Source organism: Galleria mellonella, unplaced genomic scaffold (assembly GCF_026898425.1).
Source record: "Galleria mellonella isolate WM207_F2 unplaced genomic scaffold, CSIRO_AGI_GalMel_v1 utg200, whole genome shotgun sequence".
In the NCBI taxonomy this organism is placed as follows: Eukaryota; Metazoa; Arthropoda; class Insecta; order Lepidoptera; family Pyralidae; genus Galleria; species Galleria mellonella.
In genome coordinates this window covers 2,284,116-2,308,917 of record NW_026442034.1, presented here as the reverse complement: position 1 = coordinate 2,308,917, position 24,802 = coordinate 2,284,116, and the positions used below count along the sequence as shown (strand labels likewise).

General features: G+C 34.8%; 1 protein-coding gene across 12 annotated transcripts; it reads left to right on the top strand.

Moving 5' to 3' along the window:
* Positions 1-5: 5 nt before the first annotated feature.
* Positions 6-23,619, top strand: LOC113513855 (DNA-binding protein Ewg). Of its 12 annotated transcripts, none has more exons than XM_052894266.1 (14): positions 6-126; positions 4,018-4,191; positions 5,254-5,419; positions 6,550-6,674; positions 7,553-7,726; positions 9,350-9,512; positions 10,154-10,266; positions 10,731-10,847; positions 11,836-12,009; positions 13,000-13,122; positions 14,267-14,411; positions 14,546-14,661; positions 19,649-19,786; positions 21,463-23,619. In XM_052894266.1, exons 2-14 carry the CDS (start codon positions 4,093-4,095, stop codon positions 21,505-21,507), a joined length of 1,698 nt encoding a protein of 565 aa, XP_052750226.1. In that variant the 5' UTR covers positions 6-126; positions 4,018-4,092; the 3' UTR covers positions 21,508-23,619. The 12 variants fall into 12 exon arrangements, with proteins under 12 accessions (XP_052750226.1, XP_052750235.1, XP_052750232.1 ...); XM_052894275.1 differs by lacking the exon at positions 6-126 and adding an exon at positions 346-484 and having other exon boundaries at positions 5,266-5,419; positions 9,374-9,512; positions 21,466-23,619; XM_052894272.1 differs by lacking the exon at positions 6-126 and adding an exon at positions 346-484 and having other exon boundaries at positions 5,266-5,419; positions 9,374-9,512.
* Positions 23,620-24,802: the final 1,183 nt, after the last annotated feature.

Sequence of the window (24,802 nt, the reverse complement as noted above, 5' to 3'; positions counted from 1 at the left end):
AGTAGGATAGATAGCGCCACTAGATGACAATTGATCAATGTTTTCAAAAATAAACTTGAATTTTTCTTGGACGTTCATCATATAAGACGTCATGATAATTTCTAATTAATTTCACACTGTAAATTGGTAAGTACAGCCCTATTAACAAACTCTCAGTATCATAATAAACTTACAAATTACTTTTCCGGTACCCCCTCAGGCAGAGGGGTAATTTCCCTTTCCATGCGAAAAATCACACCGCGCAGACTCGTACAAAATGGCGCTTTGTATCTATGAAGTATGTACTATTTGTCCACCCCGTTTACCGATCGATACTAATGGAGGATTCGGATTTTTCGGGGTCCCTTGTGCACTCTGTGATTTTTGTGAATGCAGTGTCTGGTTAAGTGAAAAAGTCTTGAAAAGTGTGATTCTGGAGCAGTTACATCACAGTGAGTCCAGAAGACTTCAATTGAAGCCGCAAGATGTGTTTCAAATCACGCAGGTGCGTACGCAGCCGTAGTCTTTCTATTCTGTCTGGGCCTGCTCGAACGCGCGACTCCCCTTCATGATGGCCATTCATTTGGGCTTATCCTTTACGCCGCCGCAAAAGAGTGCGTCATTTGTCTTCGAAACCGAGCCGCCGCAGTGAACCACCATGCAATGCATCCAATTAATACATACAAAAATATTGCGTCATTACGTATCATGCATCAGCGATGCATTTATTGCATCGAAATGAAACTTATCAAATGCAGCGACTGCAAGCTGTGGTGGCTACTTGATGGGGTAACAATCGTAACCCAAGGTTTAGTTTGGTGTCGCTATGTTCTGGGGCATCTGTGTGGGATGCTTGAGTATTGATTTTTCTGGGCTCGCTACCTACACAATAGAAAAGCGAAGTTCGTGTCTAATAAGTAGATTCATTTGAAATAGGGAGAAAGTGATTCAGCTTTTTTGCTTAAACTTGGATCAATAAAAAATTTTTTGTATCAAATTTGTCATACTTTCGTATGATGCATGTTTACTTTGTAGGGTGTTTGGTAATGTTAACTATTTTACTAACACTAGTAGTAATAATATCAAGCATTAGTGTAAAATCATAAACAAGTCTTCTATCTTATGTTGAAATAATTGTATGACTCTTTATATATCTATTAAAAAATATCCAACCAATTTTATAATAAGCTAGATAAATACAAATGGGTAATTCTCATGAAATCCCGAAATTACCTATTAATAAATTAATGAAAATTGTTTGAATTAATTGATCTTCATTTTCTCTTAAATTTATATTATTCATGTAATTAGGAGTGAAAAATATCATGGTCCCCAGAATAAATGAGTTTTGAACGAGTTTATGAACCCTTAAAATATTTAAATGTGAGGGAATGATGACTGAGGTGAGGAAATGATGTTTATATTCATTGCTCATATGAAATCGTATCATTTATTTTTTAAATACATTTAGAATTCTACTAGGTTATATTAACTTAAAAATTCGGAAGTAACATGTACGAAAATCAAGTTGATCCAGTCTGAAAGTAATTACCTCATAAATCATCATTCCCTCACTTTTATTCAAAATGAGGGAATGACAAAATAAACCATAACCTAAAAAATCTCGCAACATAACCTCTTGTTACCATCTAACTGTTTTCTCTACACTCTACCCCCAAAAACATACTTTACTACTTCATCAAAATTCAAATATTTTAATTACCTTGTTTATTCTACACTGTGATGGAATGATTGTTTAAAATATAATCTTTACAAAATTTCATGGATATTTATTTCCAACAAGTACTCTAGCAAGCGTGAGGTCAATTCACCATTCCGAACAAGTGACCGTACTACCAACTATCAAAAACTAATGATAATGTTATTGAAGTCATCATAAATATACCTACTTATCGACTGTTGATAATGATATGAGGGAATGATTATTTTTCATGGGACACATGTTGAGTCAACATTAGAGAACTTGTTGATGATTTATGATCTTAAATTCAGAGAAATTTTAAAAAGTTGTTGTATTTACAAGAGACTAGCCATAATTACAAACAGATTTTTTGAGAAATTTTCTATAATAACTTCATACAATGTTTTAATCTGTAGTTTGGGACATAGTGAGGGAATGATTTTCAATGTACTATATATTTTTTATTCCTCATAAATGCCCGTACGATTCCAAAGTTATTACCAAAATTTTTAGCCTTCATCATGTTCTTTCTGAAAAAATAAAATACCATCCTAAGTCTGTTAAGTTTATTGTAAAAACTACTAGGACTGGAATTTCGAGATTTCATGAGAATTACCCAAATAATACATAATAGCTACATTGTTAAGCATTAGTACTTACTGTAATGAGTTACCTACCTATGGCATTCTCATGAAATGTGAAACCCCTGTGAATTCCTATTTCAGTAGGTGTAATAACCTATATGATCATACAATTTACATATACTATACTTATGAAACACCTATATTGTCTATTAAACATTTATGTTTATAGGTAAAACTAACTATTTACAGCTCTTGCTGTTTACAACGTTTCCTATCTGTGGTGTGTCTATGTACAAAATTTCATTCAAATTTGCCCAGCCTTTTAATTATCTATCAACTTTTGTATTCACTAAACACAAACAAATTGAACAATTGTGACTCTGCTTAAACCTGTTTAACTAAGATGGCCTACACTACTTGCTTACCAATTTGATTTACCAACTTTATTCACTCTCCAATAGAAGTAATAGTTAACACAAAAATTTGATGTTCTGAGTATGAGAAACTTGTTGTATTTTTAATGACAAATAAAAAAAATAGCACTATTGTTATACATATGTCCATAGGCTACAGTGACTGTTTGCTATCAGATGGGCTGTATGATTGTTTGCCACCTCCACAGTGTAAAAAAAAAATATCTAATTATCCAGTGCTGAGATCTATGCAGATGCATAGATAAATCACATACCATGTGCTAATTAGTATATCTACTGTATTAATCATAAAGCGATCTTAATGATAGAATTACTACATTCAAAAGTTATGTAAATTGGGTTGTACCTCAATTTACTTTGAGACTTGAACAGAACTATGATTTAACTCTTATTATAATTGTTTAGGGTCTTTTTTATTGTAAATACAAATAATCAAAGGTAGAAATTAGAAGAAATTTATTATTTTCTTCAACTACATGAATACATGTTTGAACTATATAAGATTACAAAGAAATATTAAAGAAAAGAAGACTGGAGTATGTAAATGTTCTGGCATTCTAGCAGATTTACTTGTCTCAGGAGTATTGTCTGCAAATTAGTATTTATAAATTGCACAGAAGTAATTTTATTTTGGGTGAAAGATGACAATAGTACTTTTATTTTTAAATAGGATTTCAAATAGAATTTATAGATAACTTTAATAGATAGCTTTTACCCCCATTGATAGATAGTAGATAGAGAAGGATATAAGTAGCTTATATCCTCATCTACATTATAATCTCATATAGTATATATATATATATATAGACTATATAAAAGTCGATTGCTTGGGTACCTCTGTCCCATTTGTGTTTCAACCGTGAAGCAGTTGTGTTTGCATGGCTGTGTTTCGGTTTGAAGGGTGGGATCTGGTGTGAATTTACTGGGTACAGAGGAATAACACCTGAGTCCTTAGGAATGGCAATGCATGGGTGGTATCATGGGCGAAACAGTACACTCTGTTATGTCCATGGTACTGCTCATGTGTATAGGCGACTGTTACCACTTTCCATCAGGTGGGCTGTCAGCTTGTATGCCATTCTAAATTGTATAAAAAACAAATCATAGTGATTTGTTAAGTCATTAAGGCAGTATAAAGTAACAAACAAATTCACTTTCACATTTATAACATTAGTAAGGATTTAGAGAGTCTTATTCATAAGGTAACTTCATTGTTTACCACTTTTAAGCCACATATATTATAGGTATCAAAATAGGTTTTGATAGCTGTTTTAAAAACTTGTCTTAACTTTAAGTACAGTTTATTTTGAACCCACAGGTTTTAATTGGAGTATACTGAGCGTGTTAACTATAGGCGTGCGAGTTACGCTGCTAACCCTCAGTTTGTACTCCAATGGTCCTGGAGGTGAGGTGCCGCGAACAGGACCACGACACCGACTTTGACATCATGAACGCCGCCGTTAGCACAGAGTCTATGGATATGGCAGAGGAGGTAATGCTTATTGGCACTCTTCTTTTATAACTACCTTGTGCCCACAACATTGTGTGTGTAGGTTTTTTATAGTATTTATCACTTCTTGATGGTGTATGGAGATAAAATATAAATTAAATTTTAAGTTAGGCTTCACCAATACAACTGTTTGATTTATCAACTCTAACAACACCAGAACAAATATATCAACTCTTTATTTTCTAAATCATAAAATTTAAATAATCTAGTTATAATTTCATTTTTGTTTTTAATAATAATACCTGTTTTTATTGAATAATAAATTACATACATTTAATTAACTTCCTTTGACTTAAATATTTATAAAAGACATTACAATATTGAAATAAAATACAATATGGAAACACTTAAATTTGTAATCTTCAATTTACTTTTGGTGCAACATAGTTAAATGCTATTCACAGCATTATATTAATTCTCTTACAATTATAGTTTCCCCATCTAATATGATATATAATTTGCTGGTCATTATATTAGTAATATATCACTTAGCTAAATATTGTTTTAAATTAAAATTGCAGTTATTGTATTATTGTTACTGCAATAATAAACTTATACAAAATAGAGTGTTACTTATGAATGCACCATCTGGTGTTAAATCCGCCTCATAGTTCATATTTTTTTTTATGCAATTTAGAATGGCAAACAAGCTGACAGCCCACCTGATTGAAAGTGGTGACCATCTCTATGTATGCTGTGTTTTAAAGATTAAATAAATAAATTTAAAAAATGAATGCAGTATGTACGCATACACGCACGAAACTAAGTGGTCCAGGAAGGAAAGGGATTGTTAGTAATGGAGACTGAGAATCCCATTGTTAGCAATATACCCAATCAGGTCGACCTCCTCGCGGTTCTCCCTGTAAATTATCATGGTTAATTCCTGATGAATTCATCATGTTGGGCTAACAGACCTGTTTTCATTCTCACCTATCACCCTTCACTGGTGCTCCGCCAGCGTATCCCGTTAGCGCAGGCGGGGTTGCCATACCATTTTCACCCATCAAAAGAAAAAAAAAACTAAGTGGTCCATCGTAATGGCAGAGCTCTTCGCAGGATATGTCCCAGGTGGACGGGTGCGGGCTAAGCGGCGCGTCCGACGACGACGACGACTGCGCGTCGTCGCCGGCCGGCTCCAACTACGACGACAGCGCCGACATCATCAAGAACGCGATGAGCGACGAGGTCACCAAGCAGCTCGCCGCCGCTGGTCAGTCTCAAATGTATATTTTCAATACGCTATTAGGCCTTAATCACCTCGCTGACTTAAACACTTTGAGGGCTTCCAGAAAAGGCCTCTCATTTCAATCCTGATGGTGACCACGACGTGGTGCAATCCACGTCGAAACGACGGCAATAAAAATCTAGTATGTAGATACTATTTCCCTGCAATTGCGCAATTTAAGTCGCAATAGTGTATTTAAAATATGAATCAATGTTTTTTTTTTTTTAATTCAGCTTTTAATTGGAAAAATCTGTGGAAGTAGTGCAAGGGTTTTTTTTTTACTAAGAGCTAGTTATGCTGAAGAAAGCCACATTACCTGTTGAATGAATGAATGAATGAATATTTATTTGCAAGAAATATGGTAAATATACAGATAGATAAAATAATACTAAGTCCACATATTTCGCCACAATTAGGCATGCAAAATTTTAAATACTTAAATATTAAATTAACAATTCTTATAACAAAACAATATGTCAATTACAATTTCATGTCAATTAACGTCTAGCTCCATTTATAACGATTAACATATTATATCTACATTAAAAAAAAAATATTGCAATGGTTATTGACTAATCTCTCTGAAAATTGCAACATAATACATAAATTTATTTTTTATTTTTTTAAATTGTTATGTTTCTAAATTAAAATTACAAAAATAAAATCGAGGAAAAGATAACGTTAAGCATACAATAAAAAATACTTTATCCTAAATATCTAATCTAGACAATCTTTAAATACCTTTTTAGCCTCTAATGCAATAATAAGATATGATAAGCTTCTTTTTTTTTTTTTTCTCGTTGAAAATGGTATAGCAACCCCGCCTGCGCTAACGGGATACGCTGGCGGAGCACTAGTGAAGGATGATAGATGAGAATGAAAACAGACCAGTTAGCTCATCATGATGAATTCATCAGGAATTAATCATGATAGTTTCCAGGAAAACCGCGAGGAGGTCGACCTGGTTGGGTATATTGCTAGCAATGAGATTCTCAGTCTCCATTACTAACAATCCCTTTCCCCCCAAAAGAGCTTCTTTTATTTGAAGGCTAATTAAATAGTAAACTCTTCCATTGTATAGAAGTTTGGGCCTATTGATGAGTAAATGTTCCCAGGACCTGTGGGCATGGCCGCCGCTGCCGCTATCGCGTCGTCCAAGAAACGCAAGCGGCCGCACTCGTTTGAAACAAACCCGTCCGTCAGAAAACGACACCAGAACAGATTGCTCAGGAAACTTAGAGTAAGAAACGATATCACACCTTTCTCTTTTCAGTTGGGGTCGGCTCTCCATCATTCAGGACAGAAAGAAGTAGGCACTTCTGTCCTAGGTCGTCAACTTGTTTGTCAAGTCATTATGGGTCTTTCTCGACATTATACCTATTCATTATTTATGTATATATAGGGTGAAACCCTTAGCATCCTTTTAAGAAAGAAAAATTAGTTGTAAATCAACAGACCAAATTTTTTATAAAAATCTTGATAATTCTTGTAAGATTTCATATGGGTGTGCTGTACTAACATTTGTTAAATTATTGTAACATATTTATGTTACAAATGCTCATATCCATACACTATCGGACTTTATTATACAGAAACTAGCCACATAACCTTTAATGTTCAAAAGAGGTGCCTGTTTCCTGCATAAAGTTCTATTTGAACCCATATAGATAAAAAAAACAAACTGCATCCCCAGTACACATATAAAACTACAATACAAATGGGTAATTTTCTATGATTATAATCTTTGTCCAGCTTCCGTGCACCTTTCAAATATATCTTTCTATTTTGAGTCCCTAAAAAATCCGATATCCCCAAAATATAGAAGGAAACATTTCATAAAATACTTTCTGGGAATATCTATGTTAGTGAAAACTCGAAATTAAAAAGTATACCAAAATTAATCATACTTTCTTAAAATTACCCAAATTAATATGGCAATGCATGGGGGGGGGGGGTATCATGAGCGAAACAGTATACTCTGTTATGTCCATGGTACTGCTCATGTCTATAGGCGACGGTTACCACTATCCATCAGGTGGGCCGTCAGCTCGTTTGCCATTCTAAGTTGTATAAAAAAAAAACTGAACTGTTATTGATGGTCGATATTTATGTAAATAGCAAACGATAGAAGAGTTCGCGACCCGCGTGGGGCAGCAGGCGGTGGTGCTGGTGGCGACGCCGGGCAAGCCCAACACGTCGTACCGCGTGTTCGGCGCCAAGCCGCTCGAGGACGTGGTGCGCAACCTGCGCTGCATGATCATGGAGGAGCTGGAGAACGCGCTCGCCCAGCAGGTAAGCCGGCTCCTAGCCGCGCCCTCCTCTGCCAATGTTATCTCGCTCCTGCCGACTAACAACAATTCATTCAAATATATTATTAGAATTTTTAAAATAAGAACGATAAGTGTGGCGATTTGTTTGTGTCTACATTTAGGTATTAAAAAAGTAAATTAAAAAAGATTGTGAAATTTTTAAAAATAGGAACAATAGTACTTGTTATTTTTTTTTTTTTTTTTTGTTAGACATTGACATGTAAGTTTGATTGACATAATTAACATTGGCAAATGAGTAGGCGCGTTTCATAAAAAAAAAAAAAAAATAAATTTTCTCTTAATTTTTTTTTTATTATGAAAATGTTCAATTATTTTAGATTGGCTTCTCAATCCTCTAATATTAGTAAGGTAATAGGAGAGGCATTGTTTCATCAGTGTTATGAAACTATTTCTTATAATATTTATTTTTTTACAAAAATAATTAGAAGACTTAAATCACTTTAGTTAGACATAGATTTGAACAAAGTAACATTCCATTTTATTTATACCGATGTTAATAATGGAAAAATGTAAATTATATGAAATCCCATAATATGTTTCCTATTGACCGAGGCTAAATACCTTCAAATGTTTCAAATGAAAAACCTCATTTGTACCAATGTATCGGGCTACATCTTCGATGTCATTGCCATAATTTTAGAAATGATGGGAATAATAGAATCAAAATAAAATAATTGGAATAATTACGTAGTTTACGAGTCGATCTATTTTTTTTATTAATGAAATCGCTCATAGAATGTTACTTAGTTTCTAGAAATTGGAATTTTTTAAAATCGAAACGATATTAACGTGTATTTAGACTAAAGGAACAAGGAAAATAGAACAAAAACCTAGAATATACAACAAGATTGTACCCGAATAAAATTAAGTCACTAAATAATAATAAATCCGCGTTACATCTGTGACTAGATTTGCTCACATACGAATAAATCCCAAGAACTATTTGGCCATTTGGGTTTTGATGAATGAGGTATTTCTTCCATTTTTCTCTATTTACATATTTTCTATAGTCTAAATTCACGTGACCGACTGCTTACGAACGTGCGGTCCCCAGTAGTGATGTGCCGGGTCGACCCATTTTTGTATTCGAGTATTCTTTACTTGGTTCTCCTTATAAGAATCGAATATTGACTCGAGTCAGTGGACTTGGACAAGTGTTGTAATACTTGCTTGGGTAATCAAATACTTTATTATGATAGATAGATATTTCTGAAACTTACTTTTAATGAATATATTAAATTTGGCGTTATTTTATAAGAATACATTTTATTCAAGTGAAAATAATTATGAGCATTTTTGAATAATCGCTTTTTATGATTGTACTTTTTTTAATAATTAAAAATGTAATTTCTTTAATAATTAAAGAAAAATAAATAAAACATGAATATGAAAAATGAAAAAATCCCATAAAGACACGAGTAATAAACGAAACTTGTATTCGAATGTCGTCTATTCGTGTTCTGTATCGATTATTCGATAGTATCTGAGTACCCAGTAGGCATTCGAGTGAGGTCGACTCGGTACACGAGTAGTGCGGAGCGGCCAAACGGCATATGGCAAGTGGAGTATATATAACGAGCGTCAGTTCGGGCTGGGCGGGTGCCCGCAGGCGCCGCCGCCGCCGCAGGACGACCCGTCGCTGTTCGAGCTGCCGCCGCTCATCATCGACGGCATCCCCACGCCCGTCGAGAAGATGACGCAGGCCCAGCTGCGCGCCTTCATACCGCTCATGCTCAAGTACTCCATGGGTGAGCTGGCATATATTTTTTTTTTATTTTTATGTTACTTAGTATGGCAAACAAGCTTTTAGTGTATATATATATATATATATATATATATATATATATATATATATATATATTGCAGTCAAAACTCTTAACCAGTCAAAAGTACTTTTGACTGGTTTACAGTTTTGAATGCAACATATAGATTGAGTATCTCCATAGAAATGCTTCGAGAAAAACCGGTCAACTTTTACATACAATTTTGCATGATAAATAGTTATGAGTGATTCCTTTATAACTTCTTTATTTATTTTGTCTTATAAATTCTGCATCTTTTTAAAAGCTTGTATTACATCCTCTTCTTACGGAGAGATTGCCGTGTAGTCCCGGCATTGAATGGGCTACCTCTGCCTTTCGCGTAGGTGTCTTAAGAGGCGACTAAGGGAAATTAATGATTGACGGATGGAACCAGTTGCGACTACTACTACTAAATAATACTGCCAAAATCTCACAAAGGGGAGCTTTTTTTTTAACATTGGGCAGATAACGGCTGATATGGTATGGTATAGAGAGAAAACTGCTGATATGATGTTGATGGAGATTAAGCCCAGCACTGGGAAGTTGATAGCTTGTTATGAAGGTAGTGATGTTATGCGTGTGTGCAGTGCGCGGCAAGCCGGGCTGGGGCCGCGAGTCGACGCGGCCGCCGTGGTGGCCCAAGGACCTGCCGTGGGCCAACGTGCGTATGGACGCGCGCTCCGAGGACGAGAAGCAGAAGGTGACTGCCGCACCATGCCTTTGCATGTTTTTGCTACAGATGTATCGCTATGAATGTACTGAGCAAGCTGATAGTCGACCTAATTAATGGAAGTGGTGACTTAACACCACAGAGTATATTGTGACATATAATGGATATCTCAAACAAAACAGGCCGTGGTTGTTTCAAAATATAGGAACAGTTAAACCTACCAGTTATACTAGAGGGAGACTTGTATAAAAGTCGATTGCTTGGGTGCCTCTGTCCCATTCGTGTTTCAACCGTGAAGCAGTTGTGTTTGCATGGCTGTGTTTCGGTTTGAAGGGTGGGATATGGCATGAATTTACTGGGTACAGAGGAATAACACCTGAGTCCTCAGGAATGGCAACGCATGGGGGGTATCATGGGCAAAACAGTATACTCTATTATGTCCATGCTCGGATTCAAATAGGAAGTAATTTTTAATATCTTGTTTTATTACCCAGATGTCATGGACGCACGCGTTGCGACAGATTGTGATAAACTGCTACAAGTACCACGGCAGGGAGGATCTGCTGCCTGCGTTTACTGAGGACGACGAGAAGGGACCGCCCACACAGCCCGTTAGTATATGTTGTGCACATACTCTAATAGAAACTTGCATCAATTTCAATATTCATTAAAAAAAAAAGGTCCATATATTTTCCCCATTAATATTATACATAACTTTTCAAAATAGATTTTTAATTATGTTATAATAATTATTAATAATTAGTGCATTACTGCAGCGGCCGGCAAGAGAGGCATTGATGGACGAACGTGTGAATGTGGGCCGAGGGGAACCCGAGGCACACATACGTGAGTCCATCAATGCCTAGTTGCGGCCAAGGCTTGTATAGTACTTTTCTCAAATAATGCGCGGAAATTATTCAAATTCACGAACGAGTTTTCTATTACGGCTCTTGCTGCCTCTTGAATTTCAGGTGGCGTTAAAATAATTTCATTACACTCATTGTCTTCACTTGAACTCATTTTGTCAAATACAAAATTATTTAAATGACGAGGTTGACGAACAACTAATAATAATAGTTTTTTACGCGCCAAAGTATTATTTTTTTTTCACTAAACAGCTTTCTATGTGCAAGCCAGTTCGAAATTTAAATTAAACCTTTGATAAGTTACCTCTTTGATCGCCATGTTGCGGAGTAGAAGATCGTTCCATTTTTAAATTACACGACAAATATGATTTTACATAGTAATTTATTTGGCCGTTAAACACGACAGATATGGACTTTCATACAACTATTGCCGGCCGCTGCGCGACCAGTACCGCAAGTTCGATTTATCTCGAAGAAGGTTGTCAAAATAATGCTCAAATTTCCAAGCATGTTTGAGAAAAAATATATTAGTTATGTATTTAAATTATAAACCTGCATTTAAAAAATGTTTAAAAAAAAAGTGCATAGAAAATAATATTTATTTAAAGTATTTTTGTGTAATGTTAAAAAAAAAATGTACAATTGCCAAGTAATTTTCATCTAAAAATGTTTTTTTTATTGTTCACGTGTGCTCTCGCTGGGATTGCTGCTCGGATTCGGTAACTAACGGTAGATATCGGCGTGCATGCCGCCAGGGGGCGCGGGCGGCGGCTCGGGGTCGTCCCAGGGCGCCTCGAGCGCGGGCGCCGCCTCGGGCTCGGGCGCGCCGGGCTCGCGCGCCGCGCCGCACGCGGTGCTCGCCTCGCAGCAAGTCTGCATCGACCAGATGACGCTCGCTGATGTCGATGTACGACTGCTATTTGCATCTTACTAGTCGATTTGTCCACCACACAAACGGTGCAATTCCTCTCCATAACTACGAGTAGTATGGTGAAGAGGAATGGGTGGAGAACGTTGTATCATCTATTAGGGTCTACCCAGTCTGAGATGTTAATGAACATTTTTGACAGTATAGCGAGCAGTCTACCTTAGTCTAGCTAGTCTTTTTTACTGAAGATTAAGGAAAAAGACAAATTTAAAAAATTGTTGTAATCAGAAAGGAAGAAAATGTTGTTGTACACTTTATACGACACGACGAATTTATGTACATTATAATAGACAGTAAGATGGAAGGAGGAGGCGAAGAGGTAAAAAGAGAGTCGCTGAAAGTCGTAATGAGCGGTACGAGCTCCATCGACAAGAGCACAGTTCTTAAATAGGAAATGAACAAGCAGTCTACATTGAACAGTGGATAATGTACGCTGAAATATGATGACAGTATATGAGAATCGAATGCTGACAGGAAATTAAAATTTTATATATATATACTATTTCTTAATTCTTGCAATATTGTTTATGGTATTGAACCAAAAGAATATTGTTTAATTTGTTACGTCTGTCCAAATTATCTATAATTTTGTATTTAATTTGAACAGTAATGAAAAACAAATCTTATAATATCATAAAATAACATAGTGATTATTTACCCATAACTATATTTACCCATAAGACACACATACGATCTTCATAATGCTAATTAGTATCTTAATTGTACTTCCATACAACACATAATTCATCAAATACGTGCTACGCGTATTAGGAACCCTAATATTCTAATATTACGCTATCTGAGATCTAAAAAAAAGCAATATATTATTATTCTTATGGCAACACTGTTTCTAGAAGCGCCATATTGGAAATGCTTAAAACTTATAACTCTCGTTTTATACTTCAGTTGTATTGCGCGTACTGGATGACAGTAGGTGGAGAGTCAGTGAATGATATTGTTGTTGTACAGATGTCGCAGTATGCGCCGGCGGTGCTGCAGACCATCACCAACCCGGACGGCACGGTGTCGCTCATACAGGTCGACCCCAACAACCCCATCATCACGCTGCCAGACGGGACCACCGCACAAGTCGTGAGTACAACCTTACACTGTTTACTACGCTACTTAGAATCGCAAACAAATTACAACTACAACAACTCGAACTTCCTGTGTGTAGGACACATTTTATGGGCAACTCTTTCTCATATCGAGCTGTCCAGTTATGGAACAAACTCCCTTCCAACATACAAGAGGTAATAGAGGGACTATTACCTCTTTCAAGAAAAGGCTAAAATCACATTTTCTTTCCCTTGAGTAATATTTTTTTTTTTTGTATTTTTCTAATTGAACTGTCAAATCTCAAAATCATTAAACTAAGTTTCTAATTAAGAATAGTTTCAATTAGAAAAATACAAAAAAAAAAAATACTCAAGGGAAAGAAAATGTGATTTTAGTCTCATATCATAGATTGATATATATATAACCCATCTGACACCATATTTGTAGCGGCTTCGCTTGAACCTATAATATCAATTTATTTTTTTACTCAATACATTCTAGATTAAAAATTTCAAATAGCTGACCCTTAAGTTTTGTTATATTCCATCTGGGGAGGTAAGTCTTAGCTTGAACCCAACATCAAATTAAAAAATCTCTTAATAAATCAGTCCCATATGGAATATCTCTGAATCACTTGAGCTATTTAGGAAATTACTTCTTTCTTTTTACTTAAGAGGAATTATTATTTATTTTTATTTATTTAGTTATTTATTCATAGGAAAACCAGGGCTACACTAGAGCAAAAAAATACACTTTAGGATCACAAAATAAGCCACTAATAGGTTTTCACAAGTAGCAACAATATAGATACAAGGCGCTGTACACAAAGAAACAAAAATTGGAGTTAACAAAAAAAAAATATGAAAAACAAAAAAAAATGATGAATAAAATACAAAGAAAAATTAATTACAAGTATTTGATTAAAATATGGCCTTCTTGTCCGTACAATAGCTATGCAAACTGACTATGATTATACAAAATTTCATGTTTAAACACTTAATAATTTATTTGTTAATTTAACAAATTATATCATCTGGAATTACCTTAAAACAAATATTAAAAAAAAAAGAGATAACAATTTGTACTTTTATTTACTTTCATCTGTATCTTATATGAAACCTTCACCAATTGTGAACTTATTTCCATGATTACTACGACTGTGTGTTTGTCCGTGCAGATCCACAGCGGGGAGGCGGGCGGAGGCGTGGGCGTGGTGCAGGCGCTGGAGGGCGAGGGCGCGGTGGCCGTGGACCTCAACGCGGTCGCGGAGGCCACGCTCAACCACGACGGACAGATCATACTCACCGGCGAGGACGGACACGGTACGACCAACAAATGTGTATTAATTTCTCATGAGAGAACCACTTATGAAGTGACACTTTCTAGTTTTAACGGAATAAGCATTTTAGGCTGTCTCAGTGATATGGAGGCTACAGATGTGATGTTTACATTGCAGGTTACCCAGTGTCAGTGTCGGGCGTGATCACGGTGCCGGTGTCGGCGTCCGTGTACCAGTCCATGGTGGCCTCCATGCAGCAGCAGGACGGCGTGTGCGTCGCGCCGCTCGTACAGGTGCGGCCACTGCCCGCCCGCTGTCCCACCCGTCCACACCGCCCCACCCGTCCCCACCGGCCGCACATCCTCTCCCCGCACTCGCTACTACGAAGGCATGCTATAGCATAACTGACAAACTGAATTTAAACTTTTAACTTTTAAACTTTCGTGTTAAAGCTATGGCTTTGAACTACCATGAATTCGAACTAGTCTAATCATATTTTAAAAATTGATTTGTGACTCTGCTTTAAAACATGATTGCTATGCCAAAATATAAAATATTACATGGCAGTTAGGGGTGTCAAATCCTGCAGCTGAAACATGTTTACCCATTACCACGCACAAAGTGTTAAGACTGCATTTTTTCTGCAATATCTTCTATTATATGAATAATATTGAACTGCTTTGAACTTTGCATTATTCTCATAAAACTAAACAATGTTAAGTCAAACAATTAAACAAAAAGTTAAACAATGTCTAAATATGGATAATATATTAATTGCAATAACCTATCATTTATTTATTCAATACATGTTTTGATGCATATGTTATTTGACAGATTGTTTTTTGTGGTATTATTAATTGGATGTAAATTATTTTTATTATTGTCATATTTTTTTTTAATATTAAAAGACTACATTATATTATAATATAGTATTAAATTATTAAATATATATTTTCAACTTAATTAAAAAAGAAGGAAGGGGTTTCCAATTTTATGGTAATTTTAAAGTAACAAATCTTGTAACTCCAATGTTCATAACAGATTTGGAATTTTTTTTTTTTCTGAAAGAACGTTCTTTGTGATTGGTGGTCCTATAGAAATTTCATCAAACTCAGTTCTGTAGTTTAATTTCCTAATAAAAATAACTGGATTTTTTTTTAAATCAAAATACCTAGATGATTTTGCCACTATTGAAGCTTTTGTTTTTTCAAATCTCAAGTTCAAAATATCTTTATTCATGTAGGTCTATTACAGACTGTTATGTCAAATCTACCGTCAGTTCGGAATGATTTCGAGATGAGAAGAACTGACAAGAAACTTAGCTTGTATTCTTTTCAAATAAATTTTATACATGTTTATAATAATACAGATTAATTTTTAAATTCAAATTTAGGGGAATAAGGGGACCACCAACATACGCTATTGCAAAAGCAAATAGTCTATACAATTCAGTTATACTATAGCTTGTCACGATGCATGTTTGTGTTATAATTATTAGTCTCAATTGTGTTATATCCCAAAGTTATTCAAGTATTTTTTTTTTTGTTTTAAATGTGTGCCATGTCAGAATTTATGTTTAATTTCAACGAGTCATTGAAACCAAATGTGATATTTTTGTATTATAGTCAGTAAAAGTTTATGTCAATTAGGTCTCTAGCATATTCCTTACACAAATAATATGAAATGTTGCCATGTTCAGAGTTTATAATATAATAAACAACCTATATATACACATATGTTAGACATAAAAATAGTCATTTATTTTATAACAAAATATTTGCCAACTTACTACTAAAGCGGTTCTATAACCGCTATTATAACTATTTATTGGAATGTACGCTCCAAGGGCCTTAGGTTAGTTACAATTCAGATTGAACAGACAACAGATGTCGCTGTCTTATCCAGTCTCATTCTTGCAGTAGCATAAACTTATTTATTTCAAACTGGATCAGAGACCTCTGTGTAAATGACTTGGAATCTGTTGGCACTCGCCATCCCCACGCAGTAGTAGTTGCTAAGTTATTTTGTGTTTTTACCCAGTTTTGTTGCCAGTATTCATAAAATTGTTATTTATACTACGTTTGTAGGGTAATTTTAAATCTTTATTTTCAATATCGAGTAAGTTGTAATTTCCTTTTTAATTTAAGAAAGTTCGTGAAACGTGGTATATTTAACTAGATAATGCCAATTAGTGCATGTTGTTGAGCCATTGTTTTCTGTGTTGCCAGTGCAGATAGTATTTTTATTTGTTGCTTTTTATATCAGATATTAAGTCATTGTTAACAATGATATGTATAAATATATAGTTTGAAATGTGATTACAATAAATAACTAGAGTACAGTATTACCATGTTTATAAGTTACGACGATAATGCATGTAAAGTACAAGAAAAAGCCAGGTTTCTTATTTTCCATTTTTAAGCATATAAAGTCTACTTATTTGTGAATTATATTTAATTGATGACTTTAGAAAATGTATCTTATAAACATGGCAGGTTTTTACACACGTATATGCGGGTATGTACATAATACACCCATTTTAAGAGAATTGATTTTATGATAGGTTAAAGTTATTTTAATAGAGCACAAATATTTAGCATAATAGTTTTATGGTGTGTTTATGTTTTTAAAGTATTCAGTAATAATTGTGTAATTGAATATTGGCAAACATTTTTATTTAGAAAAAAAAAGGCTGTGCTGTAGTTATGTTTTTGCCTATAACCACTTGTAAAAAAAATAAAACAATTTTAGAAACATCAATACATAAATTAAGCATACTACCTGCCGCCTTCATAGCTATTACACGCAATAACTAATAGTTAAAACGAGACTTGACTAAAACAAAGAAGTGTGAGCAAGAATGGAAATATTCTTTTGTCTTGCTTTGCGTACGCTTTTATTTTTGTATGACGCCAATTAGTTGCTAGTCAAAAGTCAAATTATACGCGAGTGAATGGTCAATTAAAATTGGAAGTGTGATGGGAATTATTCTATATTTTGTACATAATGGGGCCGATTCTGAGATGCCTTTAAGTATCTTTTAACCTAATAATTTAATTTGATAATTTCACGAAACTACTATTTACTATGGGCCATTATAAGCTAGAATTATAATTATTTTGACTTAAATTAATTAGAATATTAGTTTATATTCGTCCTTACAATAAATATTTCACTGTGATACCAAATTTTAATTTTAAAAATAGTTGTCAAGACATGACCCCTCAGAATCGACCCCAATATTTCTTAATATTAAATATGCCCATGAAGCATAAATTAAGAACTAATGAGTAATCCTTTATCTAAGCTTCGAAGCCTTAGATAGGTAATTCTAGATTCAACAGGTAAATTTACACCTAGTGGTGTGTATTATATTTTACTATCCGTGTTTATTGCCACCTACAAAAAAAAATATTAAGAATATTCCAAGTGTTTAGTGCAGTGCATATTCTATTTATTGTGTCTGTGTTACCAAAGATTTAAATCGTCACATTATTCTCGTCTGTGTTGGTAATTTGAGTTTTGTGTTGCACGCATTAGTTATAATTTTTATTGAAAAAGGAAATTAATTTAGTAGAATTTTCACTTACCACATGCTCGTGTAAAAATAGTGGTTAACCTACTTAATGATCATAAATACATGAAAGAGCTTGTTACCAGGAGGAGGTTAACAATTTTTGAGAATAAAATGAAAATAAAATTATTGAAAATATTAAAATAGTCACAAAAATATCTGAGAGATACAATATTTCTAGATTCAACCATAATGTTTATTTTAAACGAGTTAAAGTGAATTAAAAATATTTAATTTTGAACTTAATACCAAACATTTATTAATATATAATATTTATAATGTAGAAGACGTGCAATTAATATTAATATTTGCAGTATTTATTTGCTTTATATTTTGTGTTGTGTTGTATTTGCCATATTTTAATTTTTAAAAATAAAGCCCATTCAATTTGACTATATTGAAATATGTTTTTAAAATTGTGGGCTTTTTTATACTATGACTCAAAGAGTCTGTTTTGCGTGAGACGCTACAATAAATGTATGTTTTATTATTTGTTTTGTTTTATTGTATTTTTTTTTTATTATTGAGCTATATAATGCATTACATATTTTTTTTTTTTTTTGTAATTTCTAATGAGCAAGTCCTATTCTAGTCTTTGTCCAATAATAAGTCCCTACCAAAGACAAGTCGATTCATGCTCATTTGTATAGAATCCAATAATTTGTCATTTGAGTTCCAGCTTGTGTATATTAGCTGCATGTTAAGGTGTGTATTTTTTGCTTTTTTTTTATTTTGCTTGTAAAAATTGCTACATATTTACAATATTTCTATTTTTATCATGCAGATGTAAATGTAATGGTTTTTTGTCACCTGATCTCTCCATAGAAGTTAATTGAACTATACGAAGGAAAATTAAAATTATCAATTAATCAATGTATGCCATAGAATAAGCCGCCCCTGTCTTTCCCGTGGGTGTCATAAGAGGCGACGAAGGGAGGGCGAGGGATGGGCAGCAGCGTCCCTCTTAAAGCATCTTCAAAGCCTAACTGCGGTTGTCAATCCGCCAGCCAAGCGTGACAACTACTGGGAAAACCGCCTAAGGGGAAGGCTTATGTTCAGCAGTGGACGGTTAAAGGCTCATATGAAATCAATGTACGATAAGCCGACATTTATAGAGTTAATAACAATCTTTTTCTTTTTTATGGTAATTTTTTTCTTTTATAATTATGTACTTCATCATCATCATCATTCCAGCCATTATCCGTCCACTGCTGAACATAGGCCTCCCCCATAGACTGCCATAAAGAACGGTCCTGACATCTTCACCACTGACGCCTTGCAATACATTTGAGGTCGTCACTCCATCTAGTGGGGATCGTCCTACATTCCATTTCCCTGTACGGGGTCGCCATTCAATAACCTTTAAATAAATTATGTAATTCTGTGGCAAATAGATATTTTCTATTTTATTCTAATTGTCTAGTTTTCTTAGTTTAGTCATGCACTGAATTTTCATTTAATGTTAGACATAGACACCTATATAAATATACATTGTAAATAAACTGGCTTTAAAAAAAAAAAAGTAATTCAATTGAGTTTCTTGCCAGTTCTTCTCAATTGGATCTATATACCGAACTGGACGGTAGGGAAAAAAAATAAAATTATAATGTAAAAATTTGACGTTCATAAGCGGCTAAAATGTCCTACATGAATAAATGAATTTTGAATTTTTTATTTAATATAATAATTGTTATTGTGATATGTAGGTAGAACAGAACGGCGAAGCGCTGGAGGCGATATCGATGGGCGGCGGCGTGGCCCAGGTGATGCTGCAGGGCGGCGGCGAGGCGCAAGTACTGCAGGTCCTCAGTCTTAAGGACGCCACTGTGCTCACCAAGGCCATGGTATGATAATTCAACATTTTTTGGAGAACATGCCTTATTTTTTTAATAGGTGATAATGGAATTGTAACCTCACTCGTGTTATCTGTATACACCGACGAGGCAGTGACGAATTCAACAAGAATTGTTCACGATGGTTTCCAAGGGTAACCACGTGGAGGTCGACCTGATAGGGCATATTGCTAGCAATGAGGCTATCAAACTCCATTACTAACAATGCCTTTCCTCCCAACATGCGCAGTCACACACCGATCACATCAAATTTAAAGTTACAATCCGATCACGTCAAAGGTTTGCTAAGTATTCTCCGAGGCTCCGATTTCAAGACCAACAGGCGGAACCTTTGAAGACTAACATATTATTGTCTGAGCTACTATTGATAGAAAAAATACCAATACATGCATATAGATTAAGTGAAGTTATGTTATAATTGATATTTGGGTGCCCTGATCGATCAATCAATAATTTACTTGCGAAACATAGTCGCAAATAGATTCTTAAAACACATTTATGAAGCTCTCTTTGATAAACCCAAAAGGTGTACAAAGAATTAAAGTAAAATAATGTAATTTGAAATACATATTAATTCATGAAACAATATTTGAAAATAGCTTGTACAATTGTAATACAATTATATGTACATTCAAATAAATTCCCTATAAGTATGGAATTACAGGCACGATCTTCTTTGTTATTATTTTTTATACAACTTAGAATGGCAAACAAGCTAATTAACCGCCTATACAAAATAGCAATATAAATAACGTGACGTTAGTTTTATATGATTTTTTAATACAATGATAACTCAGCTTATACTATTGATGTACGCTGACGAGGTATTTATGAAAAAAAAAATAATGATAGATGAAATCAGTACCTAGCTGGGTTTTTTTTTTTATACCACTGAGGTGGCAAACAAGCATACGGCCCACCTGATGGTAAGCGGTTACCGTAGCCTATGAACGTCTGCAATACCAGAGGTATTACGCGCGCGTTGCCGACCCAAAATTGTTGGGTATATTCGTATCAAAATCAATGGCAATCCATTCTCCCTCCCTCTTTCCCATTTTGTGTGTAAGAAAAATGTAGGCGCATATTAAGCGGTCAATGACAATTACGCATCTATGACGCTACAGAGCAAGAGCCCGTGACGGTCAGATTTTCGTTATATTGTAAAAGCTGGGAGTTTCTTTACGCATCACCAACTAACACAGTTGGGGAGGGGGGTAAGGGATTGTTAGTAATGGAGACTGAGAATCTCATTGCTAGCAATATACTCAACCAGGTCGACCTCCTCGCGGTTCTCCCTGGAAACTATCATGGTTAATTCCTGATGAATTCATCATGATGGGCTAATTGGCCTGTTTTCATTCTCATCTATCACCCTTCACTGGTGCTCCGCCAGCGTATCCCGTTAGCGCAGGCGGAGTTACCATACCATTTTCACCCATAAAAAAAAAAAAACAATGTTGGGGAGCAATTTTATACACCTTTGTTATTTGTTACCTGCCAAAGCCACGACGATCTAAACTACATACTCCCCGATCCCGTTGTTACCTGTATTGAGACATGCGCAATGAAACTCAGCTTTTATAATATCACAAAAGTCTGGCCGTTACGGACTCTTGGGCTACGGCTTACAGTGAGCCGAACGTGAATAGTTGTATTTGTTACGATAGCAGCAAGTGAAAGCGGAGCGGGACGCCGTGGTGGCCGACTCCTAGCTGCTAACGTTGGTGGCGACTTCCCCGCCACAAGAGGCCTCGCCCGACTGCCCCGACCTGCTCACCGAGAGGGCATAGCACCCGCGCCCACCACGGTACATTCTCCGCGACGCGTTCCTACACGACACGTGTAAGGAGGAGCCCGCTTCATGAAGAGTGTACTGCTACATCTTAATCACTATAACACTGTACAATGCGATCATTATAAGATTGGGAAATGACCTTTGACCAGGGCCGTAGCTAGACCTAAATTTAAGGTAGGGCAAAAGAACTTTTTGGTCGGGCAGAAGTCATAATTAGGTGATTTTGAAAAAGCGAATTTGTCTTATTTTTTTTGGGGCCTATCATTTTAAGGTAAGGCACTGTCGCTCAATGCCCCTCTCCCCCCAGCTACGGCCATACTTCGGACATTGTTATCTTTAACTCTCCAAATAATCCGGCTAATAGGATGAGCGAAAAAATCCTCCATATCCGTAATCCGTATTTCTACCCTTATTCCAATTATATAAATTTTGGAATCGGCGTAACAGCACGGAAGGAAAAAAGAAAGGGACATGAGCGAAAAATTTTGGCATTTTTTTTTAAATCCTGAATTTAATATTTCAAGTAATATTTCCATGTAAATATTTTTTTTATAAGTTATCTTATTGTGATCGCATTACACATATAGTTTACAAACTGTAAGTAGGTACACATTTTCTCAATTATTTTACTTCTCGTACGTGACGAATATTGTGTAGTTTTTTTTTTATAATTAAAAGTAATAATTCTAAATTGGTGTTAATGATGTTTAATTATAATAGATTCGCAAGTTGATAATCTATCTCTATTGTAAGTAATCTATTGAGAAAATGTGAACTAGATGTAGTGAATGCTACGAGCACCACCTACTTCATCGGATGTGTCGGCTGTGTGCGAGGTGTAATTAAAATTTAGTTGTATAGCAAAATGTCCAGTGATCTTTTCAGTGATTTCAGAGTGATTTTAGTCTGGATACTATGCAATTTACTATAGAATAAATTATTTAATTCTGGTCTGGTCATTATGTTGCCATAAATTATTTTTAATTTACTAGATTAATTTATTTTTTAAACAAATCGTTGTCACAGGATCAGATTTGTGCAATATACAATTATTCGGAAATAATATTTAAATAAAGTACTTATTATAATTTTTTTGTACAGTTTTCAAGTAGTAATTTTTAATTGAAAGTATAGAAATATATTCGCAATTTTACATGCATATTTATTATGATTAATACATTCCTTAATTTTATTTATTTAAGAATTTGTTGTGGAAAATTGTTGTTTGTTTAATTTATTTAATGGATTATGTTTGTTACTCTTGTCACGTATTCTAGTCGCACGAAGAGTACTCTTGTTACTCTTGCCAAGTATCCTAGTCACAAGCAGAGTACTCTAGTCTTACAAAGTAATGTAAAGAAAGTATTTCAAAATACAATTTTACCAAGTAACGTAATTCCGTGTAAGTTTTGTATTATACCTAACTAGATGAATTATTTAATGTAATAAAATAGTCCATTGTATTGTATATTCATGAAAAAAACAATGAGAATAATTATATTTCGTGCGCAGGGTTGTATTACAGTATGAAATTAGTACCTATGAATGTTTAATGAAAAGCTAATGTGTATAGATGTAACTTCAAATTTAGCTATATATCTGTACCATATAGAAATCTGGGATTTTAGATCTGTTTAGAGTCGTTTCAACGTCTACCATTGGCAATTTTTAATTGAAAATTCGCGTTAAACGTTAATATTAATTACGATGATATAATTGGGACTAGCTTGTAAGGTAGAAGTCATAGAAGAGTACAAAGTGAGCAAGTAATATACATATATATATATATATATACGAAATGTTTATTTATTCATTGAAAAGACAAGAAACGAGTATTATTTTGATTTTGTTGGTTGACTTCTGTATTATTTTATTTTAATGTTTATTTTTATTTGACCAAAGAGATTGTGTTTTATCCTTTATAACATAGAAATATAAAGCACAATTTTGTTGTTAAGTACAATGACTTGTGATTGTAAATAATGGTATGAATGTGTGAATATTGCAATCATTAAACTATTTACGGTAATTTCAAGAGTTTCAATTTGGTATTGTTATTAATATACTATTATATGTGGTGTTGCACAATACTGATATTGGGGAGGGGGGGGAGGGATTGTTAGTAATGGAGACTGAGAATCCCATTGTTAGCAATATACCCAACCAGGTCGACCACCTTGCGGTTCCCCCTGGAAACTATCACGGTTAATTCCTGATGAATTCATCATGATGGGCTAACTGACCTGTTTTCATTCTCATCTATCACCCTTCACTGGTGCTCCGCCAGCGTATCCCGTTAGCGCAGGCGGAGTTACCATTCCATTTTCACCCATAAAAAAATACTGATATTGGGTCATGTGGTCCCAACATAAAATACCCTTTCCTGGGCTTAAGGGATTGTTAATAATGGGGAGGTTAGTCCCCATTGCTATCAATATACCCTATTAGGTCAACCTCCACGCGGTTCCCCCTGGAAACCATCGTGCTGAATTCCAGATGTATTCATCACGATAGGCTAACTGACCTGCTTTTTCATTCTCACCTATCATCCCTCACTGGTGCTCCGCCCGCGTATACCGTTAGCGCAGGCGAGGTCATCATTCCATTATCATCCAATAAAAAAAAATACCCTTTGGATGGTGTAAGAAGCTATTCAAGTGACTTAATGGTTAAGGGATGGGCAGAAGTGTTCCTCCTAAAACATCACTAGTCTAACTGCAGTTAACAACCCAACTGCCAAATATTATGGGAGACGCCTATGTTCAGAAGTGGACAGTTAAAGGCTGGTGGTCTACCATGAAATGAAATTCCGAATTTTCGGGTTAAATTTCGTGATTTTTTTGTACCGAAATCGAGCCAGTAAATGGAGCTTAACATTTCGTTTATCATAAATCCTATCCTAATAGTCCAGAGGAACGATATTTTAACATTTTTAATAATTTCAAACTGCATGCATTATGTAATTTTAACATCAAATTTCTGTTTCGTTCGTCCCCGAAATTTCGGAAATCATTTCATGGTAGGCCTACTGATATCGTCATCTTTATTGATACATTACGAGCATCACATTTCAACTTGTTTATCGTCTAAACTGGTTTAAACATAGTATTCCCTAGATTTCTATACAAATAATGGTTTTAAGTATTCTTACAATAAATGAAATGCAAGTTTTAGTACCTTGGAGAATATATTAAGGATATTCCCTCGGATTC

Bases quoted from the DNA above. Each gene is read 5' to 3' on its own strand.
- LOC113513855 (XM_052894266.1), top strand. From the start codon at position 4,093: ATGGTCCTGGAGGTGAGGTGCCGCGAACAGGACCACGACACCGACTTT. The intron at 4,192-5,253 runs GTAATGCTTATT...TCGTAATGGCAG, and splicing joins CTATGGATATGGCAGAGGAG to AGCTCTTCGCAGGATATGTC. The intron at 19,787-21,462 runs GTATGATAATTC...TTGTTACGATAG, and splicing joins CTGTGCTCACCAAGGCCATG to CAGCAAGTGAAAGCGGAGCG.